The 26,417-nt window shown below is 42.5% G+C and overlaps 1 protein-coding gene across 2 annotated transcripts; it reads right to left on the reverse strand.

Annotated features, from left to right (window-relative positions):
• Positions 1–10,075: 10,075 nt before the first annotated feature.
• On the reverse strand, positions 10,076–25,160 carry igf1 (insulin-like growth factor 1; the record flags this gene model as incomplete). Of its 2 annotated transcripts, none has more annotated exons than XM_083935468.1 (5): positions 24,921–25,160; positions 23,414–23,573; positions 12,776–12,951; positions 11,609–11,644; positions 10,076–10,153 (listed from the first exon to the last, which is right to left on the reverse strand). In XM_083935468.1, the coding sequence occupies exons 1-5, from the start codon at positions 24,966–24,968 to the stop codon at positions 10,094–10,096; spliced, it is 480 nt and encodes a 159-aa protein (XP_083791594.1). In that variant the 5' UTR covers positions 24,969–25,160. The 2 variants fall into 2 exon arrangements, with proteins under 2 accessions (XP_083791594.1, XP_083791593.1); XM_083935467.1 differs by having other exon boundaries at positions 10,094–10,153; positions 12,695–12,951.
• Between the last annotated feature and the right edge of the window lie 1,257 nt (positions 25,161–26,417).

Here is a 26,417-nt window from a genome sequence, read left to right on the forward strand (position 1 = left end):
ATGACCCTCTCAGCCATCAGAGAGAGGTTGGGCATTCCAGGTCTGGGATTTCAAGAATATTGAAACTTTACAAGGACACAAATTAATGTAAGTCCCTCAAAAAGACCGGTCGTCCAAGAAAAACAAGTGCACAAGAGGACAGGAATGTGCGAAGACTCAAAACCTACTGCAGCTGGAGTTGCACACCACATCAGTACTGAACAGGGCAAGGATCTGTCTCAGCACACAGTGCCTCGTCGTTTAAGACAATTTTGACTAAAAGCCCACTCTGCAGTGACCCAACCTCTCATCAGCACAAAGAATGAAAAGGCGAGACTTGCCTTTGCCGAGGAGCATGTTGTGTGGAGGAGAACTGGTCCAGTGCACTTTAGTGATGAGAGGACGTTCAGTTTATTTGTGTCTGATGGGAAACACTATGTTGGGCGTAGGACTGGGGAAAGACTAAACCCAAAGTGTCTAAAGAAATTAGTTAAATTTAGAGGAGGCAGTATCATGGTTTAGGAGATGTTTTCTGCAGCAGGAGTTGGGCTTCTTGTTAAGCTACATGGCAGAGTGAATGTAAATGTTTATGTGAACCTCCTTCAGCAACATGCAATACCTTCACTGCAATAGTCTCCCAATCAGGGAGGTGTTCCAGGCACGTCCAGCTGGGAGGAGGCCTCGGGGAAGACCCAGGACCAGGTGGAGAGATTAGATCTCTACACTGGCCTGGGAACGCCTCGGGATCCCCCATTTAGAGCTGGTTAATGTGGCCTGGGAAAGGAAGTTTGGGGTCCCTTGCTGCAGCTGCTGCCCCTGCGACCCGACCCCGTATAAGCAGTTGAAGATGAGTGAGTGAGTGATTGAGTGATATTTGTTCATTAGTTAGCTTTAGAGGTGCTGGTAGGCAGACTTTGTTACCTTAGACAGAGCCAGGCCAGCTGTATCCTCTGTATTCCCAGTCTTTATGCAATGCTAAGGTAACAGACTGATGGATTGCCTCATATCCAGTTTACAGATATGAGAGTGTAATCAATCTTCTCCTTCAATTCCCGAAAAGAAAGCGAATAAAACCCATTTCCCCAAATGTCTAAATATTCCTTTATATATATAAAAAAAAGGAGAATTTGATACACCTCTGCCTTGTGATCAACAAGCACCTACAGCATCATCAGCTGATGATAAAAGGCGGAGGCAAGCAAAAACCAAAAGGGCCCACATGTTGACATAGCTCTTCTCGGCTCTAAAGGCTTACCTTATTAACATCACAGGAGCCGTAGCGCAGGGGATGGAGGGCCGGTACATGAATAATAACTATTGAACTCAGCTGAAGTGATTTTACTTGGAGCGGTCAGCCTTTATTTTGTAAGTATTATTGTTGGAGGGCGAGGACTTCTACTGAAGGACTGAACTTGTCCACAGGGGCACGGCCGTTCCAGCAGAAGCACAATTGAACTTATGAGCTTCATGCTCTGTTGATGTAACCTTTCTTGCACTTTCTCTTACTGATAATCTCTCCTTCCTCTTTTCCCATATTCCTTCTGATATGGACTGTATTGAACGTACCACTGTGGACAAATCTGTGGCACCTGATGCAGAGTTTCTGGGCTCTACTCCCTGAATGGAGTCAATGAACTCTGCGCTGTGGTGAAGGTCTTTATCTGGTAACTGTGATGTTCTTCCCTGGTCCTGAATTTCTAAGAAATCATTACCATAATTCTCTAAGAAAGAACGTTAGCCTAAAAGCCAAGAGTCAAATAATCTTATGAGGACCAGATGTGATTCGATGAGTATCCATGAACTTTTTTGCTAAAATCTTTGTGTTTCCACAACACAGCTTGTCAAATCTCCCGCCGATGCCAGCAAAGTTTATTCAACTACTGACTTTGCTAATTTAAAGTCGGCCTTGTTTGTGTGCCGGCGTAATTGCGTCCAGATCCGATTCGGCCCCGTGCACCGTTTCAATTTTGAATTCAAGGAAGCTGCGGAGTAGTTTTTTTTTCATCATCTCTATCAGCTAATTGCATCACCTGTCAGTTGCTGTGTTTCAATCACGCCGCCTACTGCTTTTGTGCATAAAGAGGCCTCAGAAGTCTGACATCAGTAGCAGCATTGTTTTATAACCCTCCTGGGGCTAACACATTATTTCCTCGTCCTGTATTAACGTGCTGCCCTTTCATCACCTACACTCGTCTTCTAATAGAATATAAAGGAAAGTAAAAAAAAAAAAAGACAGCAGAAAGGGGGGAGGCTCCGGTTCCAGGGAAAATGTGATGCACCGGTGCTCCACGCGTGATGTTTGATATCTGTGCGTTTGTGCCGCAGAGAGTTGTGCCAGAGGCCGGCGTGCTGCATTCAGCAGAGATGCGGGTGCAAACAGGGGGGACCACATTTGAGAGAGGCTTTTTTTTTTGTTGCCCAGAGAACAGACCATGGTTTCCTGGAACAATGCAGCTGATGAGAGTCTCTCCAAGGAAAATAAGGCTCTGACATCATGGGTTCTTAAAGCACACAGCTGAGCCAACACTCTCTCCTGCTATAATCAAGCCTCAGTGAATTTCCACTGTCGACTGAAATTGAGAAAGAGGGAGAATCTCCTCCAATGGTTCAGACACTTTTTTTTTTAACACATACTTTAATCTAACTGCTAACATTCCCGTTGTAGTGCGAGGCTCACGATGCACTTGTTGGACTCTTTTCTTTACTCGTTTCTATTTCCTTTTTACATCTGGCCTTGGCTCACGATGACAATAAAATGTGACGGACTTGTAAATTTGTCACAATCAACTCATCTGTGGCCAAGATGGGATGTTAGGCTCTGGATATGAGAATATTTGGGATTAGAGATGCTGAGTTTGCAAAGTAAAACCCCGCAAAAGTGAAATCCTGTGTGTCCTTTTGGAAAAGAAATGAATGGTTGAAGACTGATGAAGCCTTACGACCGCTTTTCCTGTAAAACAACCGGTAGAATAAGTAGTAAAATTGGTGAGTGTAGTAAAACAGACCACAAGGTCATTCAAAAGACAATTGTGTGCTTAAGATGAGGAGCTGAAGAGTGTGGAGAGATTGTGTTTCAGGGCTCGGTCCAAAATCTGTGTCCTTAGATGCACTGGATCCCGAGTGCACACAGATCAATGGGAAAGGGATTGTGTTCTTTCCACAACCATCCTGGTTCTTGAGGTTATTCAAACATCTTTGTGTTGCACTCGTTGAGCCGCCGTGCAATCCAAAATTAGCACATATACGAGGATAAACAGAGCATTTTTAAGACATCCTGACGTTTGTATTTTAGTATAATTACAACTGGATGATACTGTACATCCGTATTCACTTTGATAATTGGCTTATTTGGGATGGCTTGGTTACCCGCCACTGCCCGGGCCTCTGATTTATTTGAACTCTAAATCTTGCAAGCTTGCAGCCTGCAATTGGACCATTAGGGTGAGATAATTGATTCTGTATTAGTCATAGAGACGGATGAAATAACATCCAGGATGACCGGGACCTCGCCAACCTCTCTGCTGCTCCACATTTTGATCCCCGCCGTCTGCTGTGCGTCGGCCAGAGAGCCAATTTATCAGGGTTTGATTGTTGTCCCACGTACATCCGTTTGAAAAGTGCTGACAGCAGGCGAGTTGTAGAGCCCGGTGCTGTCACTGCGAGCATCTTCCAAAGAGCTGAACAGGCAGCTCTGGCCCCAGGGAGCACCACGCCCCACTGTGTTTGCTTTGGCAGATCCCGCCACCTCTTAGGAAGTATCACTTTGTCATTCAGCAACACACTCAGTTTCATACTGCACGATGCAAAAAAGCTGCAGCTTTGAGTTACGGCTTCATCTGCAATGCCTTAAAAGATTTGCACATGCTTAAGAGAGACAAACGCTTTGGGTTCCTCGTAAAAGCTAAACAGGTTACTAGTGTGTGATGTTGCATAATAGAGGGAGTTACAGGATGAGGTTTCCCTAAAGGATTTATGCATGTACAATGTGTTCACTTTTTGTTATGTTGCAGCTGTGGGTAATTTTAAACATGAAGTGTTTATTTTTGGCACAATATAATTGAAGTTTGATTACTCACTGTGTACGAATATAAGTTAAATAAAACGATTTAGCGAGCTTTCACATTATCAATTTAACACAAATGGCATAATTAAAGATGGTTCAGATAAGCTCCAGGCTAAAACTAGGTGCAGTAGATGAGGGGGTCAGCCCCCCTGGAAGTAATACCCAGAGTAGGGAACCTTCTTTCTACAGGAGCTGGTGATTCGTTGGAGGAACCGTGTGACCAGGGGGCGGAGGATTCAACTCAACGAGCGGAGGATTCAACTCAACGAATGAGAGCCAGTCTGGTAGTGATTGACATGCCAAAGCTTTAACCAGGGACCGCCTCAGCATCATTCTGAACCAATCACAACAACCCAATGGACTTTATTGCTGTATAAATTATTTCAGTAGGTGGGAATCAGGGATTTTTCTTCCTCAGTGGTTGCAACAACAGCTCGGCTGAAAGCCAAGATGACTGCGATTTGACCGCAAGGAGAACCCTCGGCCAAGCAGAAAATTCTTTGCTGTTTTTATAATAAACTTTTAGTATGACTTTCGTTGAGTAAGAACACAACCTCATACTAAAACCATTTATCCCCCCATTAAACTACCCCATAATGACAAAGCAAAAACAGGATTTTGATTTTTTGCAAATTTATTGAAAAATGTGCAAAGCATTTACAGCATTCAGACCCTTTACTCAGTATTAAGTTGAAGCACCTTTGGCAGCGATTACAGCCCAGAGTCATATCTCCACACTGGCCTGGGAACGCCTCGGGATCCCCCAGTTAGAGCTGGTTAATGTGGCCCGGGAAATGGAAGTTTGGGGTCCCCTGCTAAAGCTGCTGCCCCCGCGACCCGACCCCGGATAAGAGGCTGAAGATGAGATGAGACAATCTTTGCACAGCGTTTTTTGTAAACTCCAAGCCGGCTTTCACACATCTTTCACTGAGGAGAGTTTCATCTGGCCACTTTGCCATAAAGCCCTAATCAGTGGAGTGTTGCAGTGCTGGTCGTCTCTCTGGACGTTTCTCCTCATGTCCACACAGGAGCTCTGGAGCTCAGCCGGTCACCATCAGGTTCTCAGTGACCTCTCTTACTGAGACTTCTCTTCCCTGTTTGCTCAGTTTGACCAGGCAGACAGCTCTAGGAAGAGTTCTGGTTGTTCCAAACTTTTTCCATTTAACAAATATGGAGGTCATCGTGCTCTCTGGAGCCTTCACTGCACCATCATTGTTTATTCTAGCCCTCCCCAGATCGTTCCCTCAACAGAACCCTTTCTCTGAGCTCTGCAGGTCAGCTGTGAAACCTTTAATTAACCTTGGTCCAATCAGTTGAATTCAGCACAGGTGGACAATCAAGCTGTGGAAACATCCCAGAGACGATCAAGAGACATGGGAAGCACCTGAGCTCATTTTCAAGTGTCACAGCAAAGGGTCTGATACTTAATGTGTTAATTTCATAGTTCTGTTTTAATGCATTTGCAAAAAATATGTATTGTGTGCATGAAAACAAAAACTTTACAGCCATTCGTGTGATGTTGACAAGTGGTTTATTCAGCAGGAAATGGTGAACAATTTGTCAGTATTTTATTTTTCTACAGAAGGCAATTGAGCACCATAAATAACAGCGCTGTAATCAAACAGTTTCTTGGACATTTTCTCATTAAACACCTCACAGAGTCGTGATTCTCGCACTCCCACATTTTAGACTTTATTGATTATTATTTCACACAAGTGACAAATAGAAATGTTTAAAAGATTTTAAGTCGGTTGCTGTGGCTTTCTTCAAATATACCAGATACACATGAGGACTTTTTATCTGGATCACTTTGCTATCTGTTACATTATGAGCTGTTTTTCAGGTACCAGAGACAGTGTGCGAAGGGTATGATGTAGCTGCAGTACAGTTCAGACAAGGATTGCATCAACTGATATTTAATTATCTGGTCAAAGGTTTAGTTCATGGCATAATAATGCAGTGAGGCTTTGTTCCTATTAAAAGTCTTTGGTTTGTACTGTATATCTGAAAAGCTGGGCGGAACAGAGTTCGAACTACAACCAGCTTCTTTTTCATTTCAGCCACCAGGTCGACTGATAACACAATTTGTAAGGAATAGACACAAAAGGACATTCCTGTGTGAATCTGTGAAAATAAATTTGAATTCAGAAGAGCTGCTAAGAAATGTTTTGGTCAAATTTAATTTAACTCCTGGCTTATTCTTAAAGTGAGACTATGTAACGCTGTGAGGGATAACACATTCTTCCTCTTATGAAAAGTTAAATTCATATGCAACAAAACGCACCGTTGCTCGGTTCAACACACTCATGGGTTTGGTCACTGCAGCCGTTTGGTCTGGTGCGACTAGTAGCTTATGCAGGCTAATTTTAGCTAACGTTAGCAAACTGAAAGCAACAGTTTGACATATAGGGAAATGTACTTATTTGCCATTCTAATGTAGAGGTTGATGAAAGCACTGACGATTAGAACGTTGATAACATCTATTTACGCATGAAATGGGAGCATAAATGAGCCTTTAATTGTTATTTTGTGAGCTTTAGAGGAGCTAGCCGGTGGTTTTTGTTAACTTTGCACACGAGGGGTTTCCTCCAGTAGATCCTCGATCATACCCAATAAACGGTTGACATCAACACGGACATACTGCATAGACGTCAACACTCGGGCTTCAACAAGATTCAACAGAATGTTACTGCAGTGTAGCTACATGCTAGCATTAGGGAAACCTATAACCTTGGTTGCAGAATTTCGGATAACATTACTACTTTGTGTGGTGTTTGATCTAGAAGACTTTATTCGTGATTTTTCAGAGAGAAAGTGTCGCTATATTCTGTTACGGTCAGTCAGCGGCTGCAATCATGGATGGTACCAGTGTTGCGTTGATAGCAGCGTCCAAGCATCTCTTGATTAGTGTTGAAGCCCAAGTGTTGACTCCTGCGCAGAAGCCTACGCCCATGTTGACTTTTACATATCTTTTGGGTACAATGCATGGATGTATAAAGCGAACTGGATACAGTGTTTGAAGCGCACTAGAAACTTCTACTAGCCAAGACAACTACTTCCAGTTTAGCACTCCGGCTAACTTAAAAGAGATTCAATTATTTTAAAGTTGTCGGACCGAATGGATCAAGTTCTGATGTTCTCGGGGGTCGTGAATGTTTAAAACACGTATTTATTTATCTACTCAATTACAGGCGTATCATTCAACATGAAAGTAAACGGGGCAAAATTATTTTTTGTCATGTTACGGACACATCAGTTGTTATTCCAACGTTTGGCCACTTTGTCAAATTAGCTTCAAAGCCTTGCACACTTCCTGGGGGCCTGGTACAATCTAGGATCCTCCTCTTGCTTCCACTTTTTGTGTTAAGCTAAGCTAACCGGCTACTGAAGCGTTGCATTTAACAGAAATATATGAGCGTGGTCTTAATCTTCTTATTTAACCCTCAGCAACAAAGTGAATCCCTCAAAAATGTCTTAAAGTATTCCTTTAAGTTAGACGTTGTGCGGTTTGAATGAGTAAATTTGCTTATAACTCTTCTCTATTTATGCTCCTGTTACACTACATTTGAGCGTGTCACAGATAAACCCATAATGGTGTCTGACTGAAGAGAGTCGTGGAAAATGAAGGCAAATTTAAGATGCCATTATCCTGTAATTACCACTTATAGCCACAGTGGCCACTGTTCAGCAAAAGTTACATAGACTCGCATTACTTGTTTTTAATAATCAATACCTTGGCTTCCAGTGAGGTGCATGTACACACACACACGCATCTCAGGAGAGACAAAAGCACACCATGACTTTTAACAATCTCAATACAATTGGAAGAATCACAGTTCACAGTACTTTTGTCAAGTTATTTGGCATAAGGGATCTATATTGAGAAAATAATTCAAAAACAGTAGAAAAAATAGCATTTTGCCTTCTTGGGACCACAACATGGAATTTTCCTCTTTTTTCAGTTTTTTTTTTTTTTAATCTCCATGCATTCACAGATTTCACACAAGATACATTTACTCGCTTACACTACTACCTTATTGAAACAGCTTACAAATAAAAACACTATTAAAATGGTGGCCACAAGGCTGTGCAAAAGGGAAGACCTCCAATGTAAGCCCTGCCATCTGTCCGTCTTAGCCATCTCTTGCAAGTAACAAACTACAAAATAGCACCATTATACAGTGGATAGGATTCTTAATACAGTTTTGTTATATGAAACCATCATGTACAATGAATGATAGTAATGCATAGGTTAACATAAATGGGAGTACTGTTTGATTATACACAGGCAGAGGAGGCAGAGATGAGATGTCTCGGGTGGTTTGTGCAATAAAAAAATGACTGTAAATCCGCATGGAGGCTTGAACAAACAGCCGTGACTGTCAGTCCTCATGCAAGGACTTCTCAGAACCAGCTATTTTATGAAAAGTGTGTGTTCATGTGTGTGTGTGTGTGTGTCTGTGTGTGCTTGACCCTTACTCACAGTTATACAACTCTCATTTACGCTGTGAATGCTTTGTAATGTGTGTGTTTTTTTGTGCCGTATCTCACGTCTCCAGGAACACTTGTCATTTTGACTTGAAAATTTTGGTTTGCAATATTTACCGAATCATTTCATCTGCACGTTCTCCGGTGGACTTTGCAACAGATGCTGCGGAGAGTTTTTGTTGTACTCTCGCCATGATGGCAGGTAATGCAGTCCAAGCGACAACTTAAGTAGCAAAGTTCTCGGCCTCCCTAAACAAAATATAACAGGCCGAGATCAACCATTCATTTAATTTCTCATGTACGTGGCTATTGTCAGAGCCTCTCCTTCTTTTGCTTCAAACTTGGGCGTTGACAGAGTTGGGAACATATTATTAGTTAATTAAGAGAACAAGAAAAGCTTGTTGACCTGCTGTGACTAAACTTTCATGACTTAACCTTGAACACAAGCCACCACTCAGACAGAAATGTTGATCACCAGTGACTGGGTTGTTGACAAAAATCAGATTTGGCACGACATTTTGCCCGATTGTCGCTATTTGACTTATTCCGCTGACTTGTGCCAAATGCACTTTGAATCCAATGAATGACCCATTTCTGGAAACCAAACAAGCACCATGTTCTGAAAAGAAAAACCTTAATTCAATTTAGCTTCTGGTTAATTAGTTTCTGTTGTTTTTTTAAAAACTGGCACAATCTTGCTTTTGTACTTCCCATCTTTCTTAAAATCCCTTCTAATGGTGCTTGATCTGTTGCTATAGTGGTGTTTGGATTGTAGACCCAGTCCTCAGGTTCTCAACACTTCCTGAGGCTTAGGAGGGATTTGGATCGGACTCAAACCTTCCTGAACGCTGCCGTCAGGAGTCAATGAGAAGTAGGGATTTGACTTGGGTTCAAGGTAAAAACAACTTTCAATGTTTAAAGTCTGATAATGAATCATCTGGTCTTCGTCCTTTTAAAGCCAACCTTGTTTTCACTTATCAAAAAACATCCTCAGTAATGCATGGTGCATAAAAACAAACTCTGAAGGTAAGATAATCAGATTTTAACTGGGGTAGTAACTGTTATATGTGACAGGTGACAAAGTATCCTGTCTTACAGAAGGAGTAAATGAATCCACTCTCTCAGAGTAAAAGGATTTACCTCCGCAAAGTTCAGGGGACAGGATGGACCACTCATTCTCAAACACAGCCAGTGGCTCTCTGATTGGCTGAAGCCAAGATGCGTTCCCATCTTTCCTGGAGCCAGGGGATGCTGCAGCTCACACATGGAGGTATAATAAGCTCTTGTTCGTGTCTTAGCAGCTAAACTAGTCTGTTACATTGCATTAACAAAGAATTCCTCCCGATATGGAATGGTGCAGTGTATAAAATAATCACAAGACCCCTCATCAAACCCCTAAACACCACTTAGCTCTTAGATTTCAATCATTTTGAAGAGCTTTTCGGACCTTTGTTAGCATCCTCTTTGTTTTGATTTACAGTGAACCATTCCACAGGGGTACCGGGTAAGGCCACTCCCTTCTCTCTTCCCAAGTCGCTGGGCATTTGTCCATTCGCTCCTTCCCTACATTCTGTAATTTCTGCCCCCCGTGTTGCCTCGACTTGAGTTTTTCTGATGCACTTCCTGCAATAAAAGAGAAACACATTTTAGACATGAAGCAGAGTGGATACACAATAAAGTGAGCATGCTTTTAATATGCATCTGTGTTGGATGGATGGTGAAAATAAAACTTAAAGTCAAACTGAATTCAAAATACATGTATCCTTAGCTTTTGTTTTGACTTGTGCAATTATTGGGTCTAAATTGTAATAAAAAAAAGAGTTTTAAGTTATACATATTCATCAGGAGACAGAGCCCCCTACATTAGTGTTTTCCGAGGGGTGTGAAGTACACATTGCACTTATTTTAAGCCACTTTGGACAAAAATGTCCTCCGGGTTACATCGACGCTATGTGTGCTTACTGAAAAAGGGGGAAAACACATCTTGCACCAATGTTTGTAAGCTACAGGGCTATGATGTGCTCTAGTAAGAGGGTGGTTAAGTGTTGAACAAAAAGTAACATCCAGTGTGAGTCTTTGCAAGTTAGCAAGCTATAAGCTACTTAGCCTAGCTAGCTAACTCCCACTTTCTAAATTTTAAGGCAACTTAACAGCAAGAGTTATCCTAAATATTATGTATTGTAATGGGACAGATGTTTTAGATTGATACTAGTATAACCAAGGCTATGTGGGCTTGTTTAAAAAGACGGGGAAAATCATCTTGTATAAACATTTGTATTATAGTTATTTGTGCGTCTCCAAGCAACGATGGCTCTCAAATGTCAGGCGACCACTGCCAGGTAAACCGTTCACCCACAGGCCTGAAGCTTAGACGCTGTTTACTCAAATGTCTCCAAAAATGGTTTATCTTCTTTTGAAAAATGGGAAAAAATATAAACAAACTCACAAAAAGTGAAGAAAATCCAAATTCCAGTTTGACTTAGAGAAAAACAAGAGGATGATTCATTCAGCAGTACCACAGTTTTACAGTGCAACACAATCCACAAATTAATAAACAGATGAGTGATGTGGAAGCCGCACATGGGAGATACACCGAACGTGATATGCTTGCTTCATCTCCGGACCTCGCATGTGTCAGTCTCGTTATGGTGAGATGCCAGAATTTCTGCACATAATGTACAGTAGCAGAGTGGAGGTTCTGCCTGGGGAGCAGGAGTGCCACTGGCGCTACCACAAAAACCACTTAGTTCCTTCTCTTGCTAATGGTTTTCTTTTTTGAGAGAAGGGTAAAAAGCACACGGTCAAATCTTAAAAGGATCACACTCTCCTGCAGGTTGGCAACTCGAGGATGAAACAGAGTCTGCATTTAGACCTCACACTTTCTTTCTTTCTTTCTTTCGTGTCTTTCTTTGGCCATGAGATTAAGATTTTAGGGCAAATATTGTTTAAATGAATCCGCTTTTCGAAACTCTTGAGAATGTCAGAGTGGAGATTTTAAGGTTTACAGGAGGTCTAAATGACTAAAGGAATGAAAAGTAACAATGAAATTAAATAAAAAGTATCCACTGGCATGCATACCTTGAAGGATGAATGACTATGTCCAGGTAAAGGTCTCTGTGGGAGGAAGATGAAGCCACTTAAGTTCAATGGATTCATTTATCTTGTTATACAGTATAGTTGCTAGCAAACTTGAATCTACCGACCCCTTAAAGTAGCAGTAAGTAACTTAGTTCAATGAGAAGTTTGACACCACTCCCATGTCTGTACGCTGAATATGAGTAGCCGGTTACAGCTGGTTAGCTTAGCTTAGCATAAAGACTGGAAACAGGGAAACAGCTAGCCTTGGTCTGCAAGGAAGTACCTGGCTCTGTCCAAAGATGACAGATTCAGACTAATTTTGTTTGTTTAATCCATATAATACTACTATTTATTGGCTGGGCACCTGTAGATAGAGCTAGGCTAGCATTTCTGTGTCATCGCTTGTGACTGTTTGCTGTTATTGGCCATATACGGACACATCCGGCCTGATGCAATTATCAGTCTTTTTTTTACACTTCTAAGAATCTACAAGTGAAATTTCATATTTGTTCATGAGCATTTTCGTGTCAAATTAGTATACAGAGTGACTTTGATGAGAGAAAGCCGTAAGAACATTTGGTCAAAGCTCTTGCATTGAAAATGAAAATGAATTAGCTTTAACAGCATATTTTAGGGTTGTTGAAGCACGTTATTGTATTGGGAAGGATTGAACTACAGTCCCAGATGTGTCCATTGATGTTAATTTGGACGACCAGCAGCACATGGCTAATCCACTGGTGTTAGCATGCTTTTGCCGACTCTTGTAAAGACAAATCTAAAGTAAGTGGTTAAAACAATACTTGGTTAGAAAGGTCATAAGTTAGACTTTAGTTTTACACCATTTAATTATCAATCACTATAATCGATTCCTCTGTCTTCATGCTAAGCTAAGCTACGCTAAGCTAACTATCTGCTGTAATCTCATACTTAACAGAAAGAGTGGTATCAATCTTCTCATCTATCTCTCAGCAAGTCAACAAGAATGAGTGCATGCTCTGACAGAAACTACCAAAACAATCCTATTCTCTTTTTTCTTACACATTTCCTGATTTTTTTTAGAGTGTATCTGTTCGGTGCTGTGCTCACCTTCTTGTTTTTTGTCTTGTCTGGCTGCTGTGCTGTCCTACGCTCTGTGCCCTTGTCCACTTTGTGCCCTGCGGTACTAACCTTAGGTGCTCTCGGCATGTCTGTGTGGCGCTGTGCACGCACAGAGCGAGCAGCCTTGCTAGTCTTGGCAGGTGCACAGTACATCTCCAGGCGCCGCAGCTCACAGCTTTGGAAGCAGCACTCGTCCACAATGCCACGTGACCGCCGTGCATTGGGGCCATAGCCTGTTGGTTTACCTGTTTGAGAGGGAACAGCAGGAGGAGTCAGTTAGTTAGTTTTGGCAGAAACATCGCTGATCATAACTGCTGAATCTCTGAGTATCTAATTCCTTCAGTGTTGTTTTTTCATTGTTCAAAAAAACAGCTGTTAAGATTTTATAGTCTTTTTCTTTAAAGTCTTTTTCACCCTCTCCAGAACCAAAATTACAAGAGCAAAAGTTTAAGGAATGGATAAAACAAGTGTGTTATCTGCTCTAACGTTAGCCACAAATGTTAGCATGTCCAGCTAACTAGCTTACGCCATACAGTAGAAACGTTTCTTTAGAGGCATGCAGAATTTCTTACTTATTTTTCTGGGTTATAGGTTCTGTAAATTACTTATTGTCCTACCTACTGTGTAGTCTGTCCTACCTTATTGGACGGGCACATTTTGGGGTCATCTCTATGTTCCCTGGGTCCTATGTTCCCCCAAAATGGTCCTGTGTTCCCCGGTCACATAAGCTTATGCCTCTTCTGATTTAATCTAGCATTTTGTTAGGGTTAGGTGTTATGGTTAATTCGGGAATTCGGCACTGATTGTGGAAAATGGGGAACATCGGACCCATTTCATAAAAAAGGGCGTCCGATGTTTCCTGGTCACATACAAAGCAGGGAACATGGGACCCAGGGAACATGGGACCCAGGGAACATGGGTACGCTCCACAAATTTGTGTTCAGAGACAGCCTTTTAGACTGGCCTCTCTTGTAACGTTAAAAAAATATGCACAACAAACCATAATCCAACTTCTGTCTTGCTTGTCCTAGCACGTAAGATAAGCAGGATTTATCTTACACTTTTACTAAGAACAGGGCTGTTTCTTAATTTTAATGTCGTATGTTGTGTTAAGGACTTTTTGCCCTGAACATGCAGCGTTAGCCGCTGTCTTTTAGCATGGTATAATTTATATAAACACAAGAAAGTCAGCTGGAGATTTTAATCAATTCAGGAAACTACCTTTTAATTAGTTTTCTACGGCTGATAAAATGTATCTAACCACAGTCCTCTTTTCAGCCAACAGCTCGACATTAAGCCTACTTTTGTCCTCCACTTTCTGAAGTCAAGGACTCATTGTTTTGAAATTTACTACGAATTTCAGGAGGTAAATCTTGTTTTACGCTGCCAATTCCGTGCGACAATAAAAAGCTTGACAGGCGACAGTTACTAAGGGTAGACAGCAGATTTAATCAAACTAATTGCGACTAATGGCCAGACACTATGCTTGTAATAAAGCAGTAATAATGGCCAGGTCACGGGTCTGATTACTCTAATATATTAACAGCCTTAATGACATGGATTTCTTCCGTGCATAATTTACAGTGTATCATGTTGCACACTGTGGACCCTTTTTGGCAGCTGCTTCCCTGTAAAAAGGGGGCTGCAGTCACCCAAATGTTGAGAATATCACGCTCAGCCATTTTGGCCCAGGTACCTTTTACCCGTCCAGCGAGGCCAAGCCACAGGCCCTCTGGGCCTGATCAACCCACAGGAACAGCCAGGCGGGCTTTGAGGCCGCACCCCCATTGGCTGTGCCCCACTGTTCATTCACATTTTCATTTGGCAGCAGCCTGAGCCCCCTAAAGTGTCTAACAAGGATGCTGAAGATAGTCGCATGATGCACTTGATAAGTAGAGGTGAGGTGGAAATTGTGCTGTATATATTATCACTAACTTAAACATCATTTAAAAGTGTGATGCTCAGTTTGTTGACTCAGTGACCACATCAAGCTACCATGACGCCAATACTCACTTCCTTTTCCGGCTCCCTTACCCCCAAACCCACCCTCTTTTGGTGGCCTTAGAAAAACGCAGACTCTCCATTAACAATTCCCTGCTCACCTTGAGCAATATAGCCCTGATGGGCTTTTCCCTGTTACCAAATAAAATAATAATAATTTAATATGGCATTTACAAGGAGGAAATGCCTTTCCCTCTCAGAGTTAATAGCTCTTGGCTCAGAAGCCTGCCAGTGCTGACAAAGTGCATTAACTTCTGCTCTCTGTCTGCCTTGTCCTGACAATGTTGTTCTGGACAGAGAGCAGCTTTCATTCAGAAACAGAAGCATCTTTCTCCTCGGACCCCCGGTTACAAAGCACAGCGGAAGACAATGGAGGTGTAAATGAGAGGGAGGAAAAGGGGGAACAATGAGAGAGGCTTTCATGTTGCACATCAGGTAGAATGGTGCTAAAAATATTCTGTGCACCTGCATTATTTAGGGAACAGGAGAACCAAGATTCACCCAGGTCTCAAACTGCCAAAAGAGTTGTGTTAAATGAAATATGTAGAGGACAAAAATCCGACATTTGCATTTGTATTAATTCCAAATGACATCTACACCTTTTTGTTATTCTTTCTTTTCAGTCCTTTCACTTGTCTGAACTAACAGAATCTGCTATTCCCTCATGTGTATCACTGGGACCGACCTTGGCTGCTATATTAACACCTGATGTCAAGAAATTTAGAAAGAGAGAAATATGACGTTGATCCCTGGCTGGAGATTATATAATGGCTGCTGAAAGCCAAAAGAGGGGCCGTGCCTCGTTGCCTGGCCTGTTTTTCAATCCCTCCCAATAAAGCCTTACAAATTAACATCCGCTATTATTCTGAAAATAGCTTGCAACCCTGCTGCACAAACAGCTGGAAGGGAGAGAAAAATCAGCTGGCACCGGTTGTAACATGTAGGATAATCAGCTGGGGCAGGTTTGGGAAAAACACGCATAGGTCTAAAAGCTTTGGAAGGTTTTAAATGCTTCGGTTCCATGGATAGCTGCTGTAATCCCTCATAAATAGAGTTTTTCCTGCGACTGTTGTTAAACAAATGAGGGTAAACATAATTTTTCTGCCAGTGCTTCCCGCCTCACGGCCCTCGGCTTTTTCAAATGGACTCTGGATAGAGGATGCAGGGATCACGCATGTTGATGAGGGAGGGTTTCAGGTCAGATTAGAAAGCGTGCGTCAGCCATCATGACGAGGCAGAGTGCAGTTAGTCGAGTTGCTTTTTGTCCTCTTATGTTAATGATTTATCATGTTCACTGTATAAGGAAGAGAAAGTTCATTTAAAGAAATACGACACCGGAAATCTTATCTTTTGTGTATCAAATACTCACTTGTAGGATTAAAATGTACTTCAGTTTGTCAAAACGTAGTTCTCCTGCAGCATAATCTACTTCTCTTTTCTTTATCTTTAGTTCAATTCAATTCAATTGTATTCAAAAACAAAAGTTATCTCAGGACACTTTACAGAGTAGGTAGAGACCACACTCTATGACTTATTTATGATTTACATAGACCCAACAATTCCCCCGTAGAGTACGGGGGCAACGAAAGCCTTCCTTTTAACAGGCAGGAACGTCGGACAGACCCGGCTCTATAGAGGACGGACATCGGTCTTGACCGGTTGGGGAGGAAGAAAAGAAGAGAGAAAAGACAGACAGATGGACAGAGAGAGACAAAGACAGACAGAGAGACACTTCCAGAGATGCAAGCAACCACAAAAGTGACTATAGTGCTAGCTAAAGCAATGTGAATATGACTTACATCTTCATGCTTAATATGTTTCAATTTTAGTGTCTCTGCATCACAGACATTAAATTAAACTTGAGGATTGAGGCGTGAAATAGAGTCCAACAATTTTGTAGAAGTGCAATGCGAAATCGGTAGAGTACTCAAGGGCCTGCACTGTAGGGGTGTGTTGCTCTGTATAGCAGTGAGATGACAGTACACTTGAGGAGTTTGAAAGCTTGTCAGATGTCAAAACACTTTTTAATACTATGATAAAGAATTTAAAACTTTGGGTTTGCAAGCATATGTTTGACTGCCCACTTTGGCGGATGATGCCATGTTTTATTGTTGCAAAAGTTGAGCAAGTTAAAAGGTTTTCGCGGGAGGACCTTGCATTCTTTTTGTTGGCGTTCTCATCGAAATAGAAAAGGTGCTTGTCTGGAGATGGCCTTATGATGCACAAGTGGTTAAAGACATTTCTATGGATGTTTTCTGGCATGTTTTCCATTACTCGCCATCAGTCGCCTTTGAATGAACCTGTTTTCATTTCAACTCCTCACACCCTGGGTAGCCCTGCACGTCACTGTGAGCACTGTGATGCTCCACTAGGGTTGCCATCTTAAACATGGGGAATACACGGTTAACATTGCGAATCCTAACAAAACTCTTGGTTAGGTTAAATCAAACATTAGGTTCTTGGTTAGGCACACAACCACTCAGTTGGAAAAGATTTTGGAAGGGGGTTAAAATAAGTATTTTTGAAACTAAACTAAAGTGACGCACAGGATCCACAGGACACCAGGAATCCGTCCACCACCCCGACCGCTTCCCTACGTGGACTTAGAAGTGCTTGATACTATGAAGAGTATTCTCTTGATGTGGAGGGCCAGCATCCTTCTTAACAGAAAACTATGCATGAGCACCAACTGTCTTTAACCTGTCAAATTTAGTGCTGACTAAGTGTTTCATCTGATGCCACTGCACTGCTCCCATCTAACATCTTTTGGTTTGGTGCTTGACAGCCTCAGCACACATAGTGTTCATTCCTCTAAGGAGCGGCACTGGAGAGAGAGATGGCTGGATTCCCCCATTCCAGAGTGGTACAGAAAGCATCTGAGTTTTACAGCTTGGTCATGGTCAATAAAAACCAGTGGATTCTTGGAACCTGTACGCTGCTCTTCCTGCAAAGTGTCAAGCAGTTTACGGCTGGGCAGGGACTATAAGAGCTGCTAAAGTACTGGAAACTACCTCTTTATCACTGGTACCACAAAGAGTTTATGGCATGAGTGAAGTGTTCCTTCACATTACTGCGCCACTAGAATCTTATCCAAAGACACTGTTGCTAGATTGAAGTGTTAGATGGATAACATTTTTGAGTTGTATTGACAGGTGCATAGAATGAAAAAAACTCCTGACCCTGAAGGAACCAGGAACTGACGTGCACATAATGAAGGTCTAACGTTAATTAAGTAAGTGCAAATGATCACAATATGTCTGGATTCTTTGGTTACCGCCAGATCATAAGATATGCAATGTATTATCATCAACAGATTGTATGATATACAAAAAACTTCTGCACAACAATTCGTATTATATCTTATGAAAAATGGTGAAAGGGCGCCTGGAAGTGAACTGCTTCAGTGTAGGCAACAAAGGTGACGGTTAGAGATAGGCATCTTGGTTAAGTTTGTACTTCCGGGACACAAACACCGATCCCCTGGTTGAAAGTCCTGTGTTTTGGACCCATCCTCCACCCCGACCCCAGCCTACACGGAGATAGGGCTGTTTTATACTACGTCACCTGATTTCCTTCTTTGCTCTGGATGCAGTTTCTACTGTGATAAATACATGGATAAGTTGGTTATATGTACAAACATTGAATGAGAATGGCTGTATTTTATTATCAAGGGGGTTAGACAACTAGAATGTGAAATGAAAGAAACTTCTGAGACTACCTAAGGTGAAGACTAGTGCACGAATGCAACTAGATACATCCTCGTTCTTCTTTGATGAGGTCTTACATTATGTGATTGGATGAAACTGATGAAGAGACTCAAAGATAAAGCACTGTTTAGTCCCCAGAGTGTCCTCAAATCCCTCGTGTCTCAGCTTCGGCTAATGTACAGATCTAAATCTGGAGGACGCCTGCCTGTCCTTTTCATGAGACGCCTCTTTGTTCCGCCAAGCAGTATTTCACAGAAGGGGTCTGAGATTTTTGAGTTCAGGTCTTAATGGGGAAAATGACACCTTTTCTCAGTGATGGAGAGGACACAGGAGGTCTTTCTTCAGATGTCAGTAGCTTCCGCTGTGTGTTCAGGTCCAAGTGTAAAACTAGGGAGGGCAGAGAATGGAGGGGAGGGGAGGGGGTGTCCTGATCATCCTGTAATCCACATAATCCCCTGCTGCTGAGGGACAAGGCCCAGCTATGTGTGTGTGTGTTTGAGTGCATGCATGTGTGCGTTCATGCGTGTGACGTGCTGTTTGCGTCCAGTGGCTTTGAAAAAAAAAATTGACAGGGACAAACACTGAAGAGGAGGGTCTCCTTTCCACCTTCAACTCACATGTACAAGCCCAAACACCTATAAAAACAATTACCCCGGGTTATATTTGGTTGAGCTTTGTGTGCCAACATTCACCTCTTGACCCCCAAATAATGGATTATTCCATTTTGGCGTAATTCAAAAGAATTTGTACGTCATTCATTTTACAGAAATCATCAAAAAGATATATTTATATATATATATATATATATACAGTACATATATATATATATATATCATGTTCATTGTAGAATAAATGTGAATATTCTAGCATGAACTGATAAAATATGAAGTGACTTAGGACTTGAAGGCACTTAGCACTCCTTCTTTAGCCAAAAAACTCCCATAACAGATTTGATTCATGGAATGAACATTTCAGTGAAATCACCCCATGGTCCTGCCTGCTAAAGCATTACAAAGACAACTGAGGATTTCTAGGTCAGGCTAATAATTGGAAAAACTGACTACGGTTGTGGGTTTTTTTTCTGTTTCATAGACCGCAGTTTGTTTCACTACCTAAAAAAGAAAATTTCCACCAACTAGTATTTAGCATTTCTGTCAGGGTAGGAAACCTGTAGTCTTAAAATGCAAGTGTGCTACTTTACTGGTGACATGCGTAAGGTGGATTGGCAAAAGCACTCTGAGCACAGAAAGCCCACTGTCGTTGCAACACCGACTCTGGACACATTATCAATCAGACGGCTGCCAAGTTCAACACGGCCAGACTGGAGGGGAAGAGTTCAGGGAAAGGAGCACGCCTCCTTTGGCCAAGCCTGTTACGCTGCTGTGTCCACAGACGACAGCACTCAAATGGATTCTCCAGATATTTTTACGCAAAAACAGCCACTGGTACATGTGGCGACTGAAAAAGGAGAAGGAAAAGGAATGACAGAGAGAATATGAGAGAGCGAGAGAAACAGAGGAAGACAGGGAGAAGCATATTTTCCAAGGCACAGCACCCCGCTGCTCAAAACCTCATCGTCTCTTCAGAAAAAGGATGGAGTGTTCGTGAAATACACCTCTTTTTCAACGCAGGAAAATGTGGCATTGATAGATGGACGCTGTGCAGTTCAGTGACTGCAAAGTGTAAGGTAATGCGGGAAAGACAAATACATTCCCCGTACCACAAAAAGGTCTGTTCCTGTTTAAGAAATGTGTATCCTGCATGAGGATTCATGAGTTACTTTGGCCTCCATTCAACACTTTCTCATGAGATGAATATGGACAGTAGTGCTTCACTTCAATAGTCTGTGAGAAACATTTACAAAGTTGTAGCGAACCTCTGCTATCGGAAGCCAACACTTTGTCACATTCTCACATCGTCCCATCTTTGGACACCCTCAAACCATGTCAAAATCTCAAACATTTTATCAAATTTAAGCTGCGGACACTTCTTGGGACCATTTTACAACCCTTCAAACTGAGATATGAAGCACTAAGATGGGATTTATCAGTGAGAAAGAAAAAGATGCATTGCGTCACCATCTGAGAAGAGAATGCCAAGTCTTGTTGGTGTTAAAGATTTTATCCTTGCGTCACGTAGACGCTAAATGTGTTGCATGATTTACCAAAAAGCTCTCTTTGATCACACAGTCTGTGATCTTTAACTGTCTCTCTGCCTAAATGCAGAGAACATGGTCATGTATACCAGAGAAGTACTGCAGCAGAGGGAATCCAAAGACCATAAAAGTCTTAGCTGGCAGAAAACTGGCAAATCGAGCAGGCTGTCATGACCACTTCACAGCATGTTGGTGTTGCCAGCAGCATCTGGATGAACAAGACTCGCAGCTTTGCAGCAGCTTGGTGGTTCTCCAACAAAGTCTCTGGCAAACATCGTACAAAAAGGACCCGTTGCAGAGAATGATGTTGACTGGTCTTGGAAATGCTGCATGCAAGGGTTAGAGGAATGAGGCAGTGGGATGGTTGAGAGCAGCAGCAGCAGCAAGGTGCATGGTGACACGACTGCCAGACAGAACATTGATATTGGATGACTCCAAAAAAACGAAGGATTACATTCAACGTCATGAGACGGTCCATGCAACCGTTCTTAAAGTATTTCTATGATGCCCGTGAATGGCAAATGTTAGCATATTGTTAAGGGTAGGCAACTGAAACACTGGATTAGAGTTAAATTAAAGTTATGGTTTAGAGCATGTAGCAAATGACCTGAGAAGTCTGTCGATCCAGCCCAGTATAACATGGAATTACTTCTACATTCGACAACAATTTTCTGTACATCCAATGCCAATCTGCAGTGCTGAAGCAGGAAGCAGTGTGCTCTTTATGCAGGCACATGTAGCGTGGAGGTTGAGGTGGTGAAATCCACGTGTAGCACGTTCAACTACCATGCAGGAAACTAGAGTTTGTGTTCCATCACAAGCCTGCAATTAACGTTTTATTAACCACAGCGGCAATCTTTCCCTACCCCTTAACCATACCATACATTGTCATGCACAGATCATTTTTAAGTCCAGTATCAACATTTTTGTAAGTCAATAGTGTTGGATGGTCAAAGGCTTGAGATCATACTACCCTGCGCTTCCCTGCCCATTCAACCCCATTCAAGGGCAAAGTAGAGCCGTCACCATCACCATCACCATCACCATCACGTTGCTTTAAGAACACAATGTTGGAGCAAGTCTTCAGCCGTCTCGTAAAAGAATGCTTTGTTGGCACCATGGGCAGGTGCTAAAGGATGTAGCAAGTATCATAGGCACAGGTACTACCAGCTGCCTTTGCAAAAACCACCATTGAGGTGTTTCAGAGGAATCAAAGACATTCAAATTCCCTGTAAATCTTTGCAGGGGCTATTTTTTTGCAAATGTTTGCTGGCGTTTGAACCAAGAAAGTTGTTCAAGGACAGAAGTGAACAGGCACTTCATGAAAGGATTGGACAGAGTTGCTAATCGCATGAAGACGGCCAAGAATCAAGAACACCATGTGCAGGTAAGTGCAATTTCTAACAAAACGGGCAGCGGAGAATATACCAAACCCCTGAAACGGCAGAGTTAGCTTTAAAATGGCTCCAGTGGACATTGTACAGACATTCTTAGTCCCAAGGGGATAATTCGTAATGACTTTTACTCTGGCAACACCATGAGGTTTTTATATGAAATGTCTTGATAACCACGACATTTACAGAAACTTTGGTGAACCCTTAAACTTTCCTATATCGCCATCATTTGCCCAATACTTTGGTTTATGGCCAATGACAAATGAGCATTACTGTGGACTACTTTGTTATTATCTTACCAATAGCATTTGCTTTTGGCTTTCAATGGCTTTACATTTGCATTAATATAGGTTACATGAGGCCACTCCTGCATATCCCCCTGCTGTACTGAGGCTGGGATTCAACGAGTGGGCCCCCTCCTGGCTCCCGAATCTTCCATCAGTCACCAAGTTCTCGAGAAGGTGTATCTACAAACCACTCCAGGTTCAGGTTGAGGCGAAAGCAATCAATTACTGGAAAAGAGAACACTATAGATGCTGCTGATTTCCCACAGAAATCTTATATCTCCTTTTCTTTTTGAAATTGGCAGCTGACAAAGTCTACCACATGTGGAAAATCTTTCATAACTTTGCCAATGAACCAAACCATTAATAATGGATTGTTATGTCAAAGCGTCACAGGAGTCACAGGGACAATCACTTATTATGTGAATTTATTTTAGAAAGATATGATGCTCCTCTGGGTCATTCCATGCAAATCGGCCTAATTGGTGGATGTCAGCCAAGGAAATGTGAATAATGAGGTTATAAACCTCAGCTCTGTTGTGCTTGAGCCAGCTATAATGTTAATGTACGGTCACACTTTTCGTCTCTGACAGAAAGATCAGGATACATGTCCTCAGAAACACTGGCAGCCGGTGGAACATTGCACCTAACCTCGATCGCTCCATATATCCTGTTCTATTCTGTTCTGGGCTGGGTTGTACCCTTAATGGAAAATTTTGAGATTTAAATCCTGGATTGTTGATGGAGGGTTTTCTTTGGGTCGCTTTCACTTCTCTGGTGGAAAAAAGAAAAAACTTCACTTGCAACATTGACTTTCTAACCCTCCTCTTAGAAAACAGACAGCCAAATCCCACTTAATAGCTCTAAACTGCGAATCGCCACCAACAGTATATAGTTAATTATCATTATTCCATATTTCATTTATGTTGCTCAAAATCTGGGCTCATGTCCATCGATGACAGCGGAGCATTAAAGCGAATGTGCAAGGGATGAAAAGATGTAACAGTGGAAGAGGAATGAATGAAGGAAGAAAGGGAACATTAATGCAGGGAAAGTCAAGACAAGATGTCAAACTGGCTGCTTTTTTATTTATGAGCTCGCTGGAGGTGGAGAGCTCTGGGACAGATACAGCCAACCTTTATGAATAAATAAAAAGGTGCACTTACTGAAATAAAAGCCTCTTTCTCCACACACAAACTGCAGCGTGTCGACCAGCTCCGCCCCGCACAGGGTCTCTGGGCCCGCCCCTGTTGCCGTCGGAGTCAGGGTGAGGACGCACAGCAGTAGTGAGAGGGTGTGGCTACAGGAGATACAGCACATCGCACTCTGCAGCACAGGGAGAGAGAGGGAGAGCTTTAACATTTCCACTGTTAAACGCAGAGCATCATCAGAGAGAGAAAGAGATTTGCATTTCACTTAAATCACACTTTTCTCTGCTCTCATATGACATCAAAGCTGGACACTGAGCAGAGCTGCCGCTGTGACGGTTGGTGGCTCAGTGCCTTGCACAGTGACACATCAGTGGTGGCAACACTAAACATTCTCCCACAGAAGATATGAACCCAGTGAAGCTGGAGGATTGTTTCCCTAAGTTCATTTTGCCCTGCTAAAAGAAAAAAAGGTGAAATAAAAGAAGAAATAGAAGTAGCCGTGGCCACAGATGGGAACTTTACAGGGGTTTGTAGATGTGGAGGAAAATGTATTAAATCCAAACTTCCTCTTGGTGCCAGAATCAAACAGTCAAACCGGAGGCTGACCGGCTCTGATGCTCCGGAGCGCCTGTGCGCAACTGAGCAGAGCGCGTCCAAATGGAAAACACACGGTTCTCCTTATCAGCTCGCTACTCAGCCTCTGCATATGCCTTCACAAGTTAATAACAATCCATTTTAGTCGAGGAAATATTTAAAAAAAAATCTAGCGTTACTAGATACTTGGTAATGAGACTTACAGCATGTCCCTTCTGTGCCAGACGCAAGCTGTCAGCGCATCATTACGCACAGAAGTAAATTAAAAATGCTGCACAATTTAAAAAGCAGAATACGAGATGCAAAAAGCGCCAGGGATCTTTCCGATCCAAACTGTGAGATGGAAAACGGCTCTCCCGCCAAACTCGGCCGAGGAAGCTGAGTGGGCCAAATATACATAATAAAAAGAATAAACACAGGACACTCCATCTGCACCACGACCCCAACCGCACGGTCGCGACGCCCTTGAGCATTGCATGTTAAGCTCTCCTCTCTCTTAACCCCGCAGCCCTCAGGTCGGATATTTAGCCCTTCATAATGCACACTCAGCAGTAATTACTTTGAAAGTTGCAGAGCTGCATTCGGGCTTTCTGGTGAAAAAGAGCGCACGGGGCGCACAGAAGCTGAAGAGGATGAAACCTCATTCATCTGAATGCAAACTGCAACTCATGCACGATTCATGTCAAGAATACCAAAAAGAAAAAAGTCAATTAGGTGTACATTATTTTGTTAAAAGACATGCAGGACATCTGCTCTCTAAACTGAATAAACCGGGTTAAAAACAGAATAAATCCACATCTGGCATGCATTCATGAGCAGTGAAAGAATCAAACTGAAACAAGTCCGGTCCTAACTAAGGATGCTCTGTGCAAACAACGAGCAAGTGAAGGTGATAATGTAAAGTGTCAAAGGAAAGCAGGTAAGTTACCTTGAAGACATCACATAAATGCCACTGAAAGGAAAGAGCGCTAGACATCCCCACGGGTCTCCGCAAGACAAAGCCCGGCGAAAATGAACTTGTTTGAAGTCATTAAAAAACGGGGAGAAAGAGGATGAGATGCGGGCAATGTCACATCTCAATATTCCGACTTTGTTCCATTGCGCAGGCTCGTTTTGGAGAAGTGAGATTTAGCGAACAGGAGACGGATTTAGAGAGAAAATCCCTCACATTTATCTACATTACACAGACATTTTCAACAGGAAACAGCTGGGGCAGCATTTGCCTCCTACTCGTCCTAAGTTATTCATTAAGGATTTTGGGCACATATTCAAATAACGTCATTTCTCTTTTCTTTTTTTTCCTCCTTCTCAGAACGGGATTGAATTTTGATCTCTCTAAGACTTGGTTAGTAGTTCAGATCAAGATAGAAAAAAAAGCGGCGCTGCCCCAACAGCAGCAGCTCGCACTCACACAACACACTATTGAAGGAGAAGTTAAAGGCAATCTGGAGGTTTTCATGTGACTGCTGGTTGTCGTGCGTAATTTGGCACCGCGTAATTCCGCAGCCCCTTTCCATCCAAAGTCTGAATAACGTTTAAAAATCATTAACGTTTACTGCTACGTTGACTGCATCATAAAATACATGCAAACTGGAGTGAATACGGGATAATGTGACATTTTTATTACATTGCAGAGCAAATTTAAACCAGAAAAGCTTAATCTGAAGTGCAGTTCTCTCCAAACTTTGTGCTCCTGTGCAGGATTTGCTGCTTTTCTGCACTCTGTCCTTGATTTCACATCTGAAATAAGTCACTGCTCTCGTCCCTGTGTTGCACATTTTGTCTGCAAATGAGATCTGATGACATTTGATGCCTTCATGAACTGAGTGACTGATGGGGGAAAAAGTGTGGAAAAACAAAAAGAACATGTGTGTGTGTGTTTATGAGGAAGATGACATTTATTTCATATTTCAGCCACCTGCTCGGAGCAAGCTAGAGCCGGATGCTTTACTACCGGACTGACCAACACTTGATGGCAACCACTGTGCACCCACCCTCATCATATTAGAGTAAGGCCCAAGCGTTCCCACTGTTCCACAGGAGAGAGAAGCAGCAGTGACAGAACACAGCTTCACACGAGGCCGGGGCTTTCAGCAGGGACTGCACATCAACACTGATCCAAGCACTAAACATGAGATCAGTGCTGTGACCCAATCATAAAACAGGACACCGGCGTGTATCCCAGCATGCTCGGCCAGTGTGTGTGTGTGAGTACATCGTAAGCAAGGTCAGATCCAAAAGGGGACCAAGGCTAAAGACACGCATCGTTTAGGGTTGTTGGGGGTAAAAGTGGGTCAAAACACAAACAGATCAAATGTCCCCACATGACACAGGCAGCACTGAAGCACGATCAGCGGTACTGAGGCTGCAGAGGCCACTCCTATCCCAACTTAACTCAATGAGTAGTTTCCAACATGAGGGTTGG

The sequence above is a fragment of the Echiichthys vipera genome, assembly GCF_963691815.1.
Source record: "Echiichthys vipera genome assembly, chromosome: 20".
Lineage (NCBI taxonomy): Eukaryota > Metazoa > Chordata > Actinopteri > Perciformes > Trachinidae > Echiichthys > Echiichthys vipera.